Source organism: Psammomys obesus, unplaced genomic scaffold, assembly GCF_907164565.1.
Source record: "Psammomys obesus unplaced genomic scaffold, mPsaObe1.curated_primary_1811, whole genome shotgun sequence".
NCBI classification, from domain to species: domain Eukaryota; kingdom Metazoa; phylum Chordata; class Mammalia; order Rodentia; family Muridae; genus Psammomys; species Psammomys obesus.
Genome location: NW_026587216.1, coordinates 12602189 through 12608188, shown reverse-complemented (window position 1 = coordinate 12608188; position 6000 = coordinate 12602189). Strand labels below are relative to the sequence as shown.

The window sequence follows — 6000 nt, the reverse complement described above, 5'->3', positions numbered from 1 at the left end:
AGTATAATTAATAAAAATAATTTAAAAAAGGGAAAAAATGGAATACAGACCTAAACCTAGAATTCATAACAGAGCAATCTCAAATAACTGAGCAGCACTTAAAGAAATGCTCAATGTCCTTAGCCATCAGAGAAATGCAAATCAAAATGACTCTAAGATTCCATCTTACACCAGTTAGAATGGACAACACATGCTAGAGAGGATATGAAAAAAGGGGAACAGAAACAAACAAACAAACAAACAAACAAAAAGAATAGTGAAGCCAATACACCATGTCCTACCCCAGGGACCATTGCCCTCACATTCTCTCAGTCTCTTTGGCAACCTTTATTGATCCTGGACTGAAACATTCAGCACTATGCACACACTTCCTATGAGCTAGGGATGTATCAAAGGGTTCCACAAGATTCTTGATGAACCTCAGCAGCAAGCTATTACCACAGATAAATGGCATGGCCCTCCTACTGATCCTGCTATTTCTATCTTCATCAAAACACTGATATCCATCTGCTTTGAATAAGAACCATTCCCTACATTCTAGGATATTTCAATCTTGATTCCTAGTTGTGGGTGCTGTTTGGGAAGATTTAGGTGGTCTAGCCTTGCTAAAGGAAATATGTTTCAGAAAGTGAGCCTTGGGATTGAAAGCTTTTTGCCACTTCTCGTTTGTTTAATCTGTTTCATGCTTTTTTCTAAGAATGTGGACACTTGACATCTGTCCTGGCTGCCATTTATCCCCAGCGTGAGGGAATCATGTCTCTGGAACAGTAAACTGCCAAATAACCCCTTTTCTACTATAAGTTGTTGTACTCATAATGTTTCATCACAGAAACAGAAAATTAACTGATACACCTGCATCCCCTCTAACGTACCGTCAGGCCTTCTGCTTCTTGAACCTGTACACAGCAAACACTCCAATTACCAGCAGCAGTTTGGGTCCAAAGAGCACAGCTACAAGGACTTTACCAGAATCTGAAGTCTTCAATTCTGAAATCAAAACGTAGAAGGGACCATTAGAAAGGTCACATGGAGCTCATCATCATTGGTCTTCAATTGGCTCATCTGTGGACCTCTAAGCACATTAAAGCTCTGAGGATTTTGAATATCTTTTCTCTACCAGTTCAAAGAAGTTCCAAATGAAAGAGATGGTAATGAGGTTTCTATTGCTCCATGTCTCCCACTTGTCCTTCTAAGAAAAAGTGTGTAAGAATTTGTGGTTAGTTTCACATAGCACTTGATTTTATGAGCAAAAGTTCTCACAAAAAAAGATGAACATTCAAAATGAACCTTCTACAAGGCTGATTGACCGTTTAGAACTTCAGTGAACGAGAGTTGGACATATTACAGTCCAGAGCCATAGTTGGATCATATGCAGTCCTTTTATTTTTATTTTTATTTTTTAATTTAATTTTTCTTTTTAGTTATATTTTGTTAACTCTGTGTCCCAGCTGTATCCCGCTCCCTCATTCCATCCCCAACCCCACACTCCCTCCTTGGTCTCCTCCCTGCCCCTTTCCAAGTCCACTGATAGGGGAGGACCTCCTCCCCTTTCATTTGACCCTGTTTTATCAGGTAACTTCAGGGCTGGCTGTAGAGTCCTCCTCTGTGACCTAACAGGACTGCTACTCCCCTGGGGGGGGGGGAGTCAAGGAGCCTGACCTTGAGATCCTGTTAGAAATAGTCCTTGTTCCCCTTACTTTGGAAAACCACTTGGTTACTGAGCTACCACGGGCCACATCCAAGCAGAAGTTCTAGGTTATATCCATAGATGGTCCTTGGTTGAGTATCAGTCTCAGAAAAGACCCCTGTGCACAGATTTATTTGGTCCTTGTAGAGCTCCTATCCTTTCCATATCATACTAACTTCCCTTTTTTCATATGATTCCCTGCACTCTGCCTAGGGTTTGGTTATGAGTCTTAGTGTCTGCTTTGAAACACTGCTAGGTAGAGTCTTTCAGATGCCTTTTGCGGTAGATTCCTGTCATACCTTCAATGCACATCCAATTTGTCTTTCTAAATGAGGATTGATCATCTTTGCCTGTGTCCACTTTCTTGATTATCTTCTTTAGGTCTGTATATTTCATTATGTTTATCATATCTTGTAGGTCTATATAAGCGAGTATATACCATGTTTGTCTTTCTCCTTCTGGGATACTTCACTCAGAATGATCTTTTCTAGATCCCACCACTTGCCTGCAAATTTCATGATTTCCTTCTTTTTGATTGCTGAGTAGTATTCCATTGTGTAAAAATACCACAATTTCTGTATCCATTCCTCCTTTGATGGACAACTGGTTTGTTTCCAAGTTCTGGCTATTATAAATAAAGCTGCTACAAACATGGTTGAATAAATGTCCTTGTTGTGTACTTGAGCCAATTTTGGGTATATGCCTAGGAGTGGTATAGCTGGGTCTTGAGGTAGCACTACTCCTAATTGTCTGAGAAAGTGCCAGATTGACTTCCAAAGTGCCTGTACCAGTTTACATTCCCACCAGCAATGGAGGAGTGTTCCCCTTTCTTCACAACCTCTCCAGCATGTGTTATCACTTGAGTTTTTCATCTTGGCCATTCTGAAGGGTGTAAGGTGAATTCTCAGGGTCGTTTTGATTTGCTTTTCCCTAATGGCTAATGAGGTTGAGCATTTCTTTAAGTGTTTCTCTGCCATTCGATGTTCCTCTTTCAAGAATTCTCTGTTTAGCTCCGTTCCCCATTTTTTAATGGGATTACTTGGTTTGTTGCTTTTCTGCTTCTTTAGTTATTTATATATACTAGATATTACCCTCTGTCAGATAAAGGGTTGGTGAAGATTCTTTCCCAATCTGTAGGCTGTCATTTTGTTTTGATGACAGTGTTTTTAGCTTTACAAAAGCTTTTCAGTTTCATGAGGTCCCATTTATTGATTGTTGCTCTTAAAGCCTGTGCTGTCGGTGTTCTGTTCAGGAAGTTTTCTCCTGTGCCAATGAGTTCTAGGCTGTTCCCCACTTTTTTTTCCAACTGATTTAGAGTATCTGGTTTTATTTTGAGGTCCTTGATCCACTTTGACTGTAGTTTTGTGCAGGGTGATAAATATGGATCTATTTTCATTTTTCTGCATGTAGACATCCAGTTGGTCCAGCACCATTTGTTGAAGATGCTGTCTTTTTTCCATTGAATGGATTTGGCTTCTTTGTCAAATATCGAGTATTCATAGGTGTGTGGGTTTATTTCTGGGTCTTCTATGCGGTTCCACTGATCCTCCTTTCTGTTTCTGTGCCAATACCATGCAGTTTTTATTACTGTTGCCTTGTTTTACAGCTTGAGATCGGGGATGGAGATACCTCCAGATGATCTGTTGTTGTACAGGATTGTTTTGGAGATTCTGGGTATTTTGTTTCTCCATATGAAGCTGAGAATCTTTTTTTCAAGGTCTGTAAAGAATTGAGTTGGTATTTTGATGGGAATTGCATTGAATCTGTAGATTGCTTTTGGCAGGATGGCCATTTTCACAATGTTAATCCTACCAATCCATGAGCATGGGAGATCTTTCCATCTTCTGAGATCTTCTTCAATTTCTTTCTTCAGAGACTTGAAGTTTTTCTCAAACAGGTCTTTCACTTGCTTGGTTAGAGTCACCCCAAGGTACTTTATGTTATTAGTGGCTATTGTGACGGGTGTTGTTTCCTTAACTTCTTTCTCAGCCTTTTTGTCTTTGGTATACAGGAGGGCTTCTGATTTTTTTTGAGTTGATTTTGTATCCTGCCACTTTGCTGAAGGTGTTTATCAGCTGAAGGAATTCTCTGGTTGAATTCTTGGGGTCACTCATGTATACTATCATATCATCTGCAAATAGTGACACTTTGACCTCTTCCTTTCCGATTTGTATCCCCTTGATCTTTTTTAGTTGTCTTATTGCTCTGGCTAGGACTTCAAGTACTAGGTTGAAGAGATATGGAGACAATGGGCAGCCTTGTCTTGTCCCTGATTTCAGTGGGATTGATTTAAATTTCTCTCCACTGAGTTTGATGTTAGCTATAGGCTTGCTGTTTATTGCCTTTACTATCTTTAGGTATGTGCCTTGTATCCCTGATCTCTTCAAGACTTTAAACATGAATGGGTGTTGGACTTTGTCAAATGCTTTTTAAGCATCTAAGTTGATGATTATGTGGTTTTTCTCCTTCAGTTTGTTCATGTGGTGTATTACATTGATGGATTTCCAAATGTTGAACCACCCTTGCATGCCTGAGATGAAGCCTACTTGGTCATGGTGGATGATATCTTTGATATGTTCTTGGATTCGGTTTGCAATATTTTATTGAGTATTTTTGCATCAATGATCATAAGAGAGATAGGTCTGAAGTTCTCTTTTTTTGTTGGGTCTTTGTGTGGTTTAGATATCAAGGTGACTGTGCCTTCATAAAATGAGTTTGGTAGTGTTCCTTCTGTTTCTATTTTGTGGAATAGTTTGAGGAAAATTGGTGTTAGCACTTCTTTGAAGGTCTCCTAGAATTCTGTGCTGAAGCTGTCTGGCCCAGACTTTTTTTGGAGGGGAGACTGTTAATGACTGCTTCAATTTCCTTGGGAGATACAGGGTTATTCAGTCTTTCTACCTGATCTTGATTTAATTTTGGTAGATGGAATCTGTCAAGAAAATTATCCATTTCATTTAGATTTTCAAATTTTGTGGCATATAGGCTTTTGTAGTATGACCTAATAATTGTTTGGATTTCCTCAGTGTCTGTGGTTATGTCCCCATTTTCATTTCTGATTTTGCTGACTTGGATAGTTTCTTTCTGCTTTTTAGTTAGTTTGGCTAAGGGTTTGTCTATCTTGTTGATTTTCTTGAAGAACCAGCTTTTTGTTTCATTGATTCTTTGAATAGTTTTATTTGTTTCTAATTGATTGATTTCAGCCCTTAGTTTGATTATTTCCAGCCGTCTGCTCCTCTTGGGTGTATCTGCTTCTTTTTTTTTTCTAGGTTTTTCAGTTGGGCCATTAAGTTGTTTGTATGTGATGTTACGAATTTCTTCTTGCAGGCACTTAGTGCTATAAATTTTCCTCTGAGCACTGCTTTCAATGTGTCCCATAAATTTGGGTATGCTGTGCCTTCATTTTCATTGAATTCTAGGAAGCCTTTAATTTCTTTCTTTATTTCTTCCTTAACCCAGTTGTCACTGAGTAGTAAGTTGTTCAGTTTCCATGTGTGTGTCGGCTTTTTGTTGTTTCTGTTGTTGTTGTTGTGCAGCTTTAGTCCATGGTTGTCAGATAGTATACAAGGGATTATTTCAATCCTTTTGTATCTGTTGAGGCTTGCTTTGTGACCCACTATATGGTCTATTTTGGAGAAGGTTCCATGTGGTGCTGAAAAGAAGGTGTACTCTTTTGAGTTTGGGTGAAAAGATCTGTAGATGTCTGTTAGGTCCATTTGATTTAGGGATTCTGTGAGTGCTTTTATTTCCCTATTTGGTGTCTGTCTAGTTGATCTGTCCATTGGTGAGAGTGGGGTGTTGAAGTCTCCCACTATTAAGGTATCAGGATCAATGTATGATTTAAGCTTTAATAATGCTTCATTTATGAATGTCGGTGCTCTTGTATTTGGGGCATAGATATTGAAGATTGTGATGTCCTCTTGGTGGATTTTTCCTTTGATGAGAATATAGTGGCCCTCCTTATCTTTTTTGATTAACTTGGGTTGAAAGTCTATTTTATTAGATATTAGGATGGCTACTCCAGCTTGTTTTCTGGAACCATTTGCTTGAAAAACAATTTTCCAGCTCTTTACTCTGAGGTAGTGTTTATCTTTGTTGCATAGGTGTGTTTCTTGGAAGCAACAGAATGTTGGATCCTGTTGGGTAAACATTCTGTTAGCCTGTGTCTTTTTATTGGTGAGTTGCGTCCATTGATATTTATAGATGATAGTGACCAATGCATGTTAGTTCCTTTTGTAATGGAGTCGGTGATCTTACTCTGTTTCATTGCTTGTTTTCTTTTCATTTTTGTTGGGATATTATCTGTATGCCCTGTT

At 38.8% G+C, this 6000-nt stretch overlaps 1 protein-coding gene across 1 annotated transcript in view; it reads right to left on the bottom strand.

Annotated features, from left to right (window-relative positions):
• Positions 1–874: 874 nt before the first annotated feature.
• The window catches only part of LOC129673726 (signal-regulatory protein beta-1-like), a 39041-nt gene continuing 33915 nt past the window's right edge, over positions 875–6000 (bottom strand). Inside the window, exon 3 of the mRNA XM_055603608.1 lies at positions 875–987. Coding sequence (XP_055459583.1) covers positions 875–987 — 113 coding nt within the window. The remainder of the gene's footprint in view (positions 988–6000) is intronic.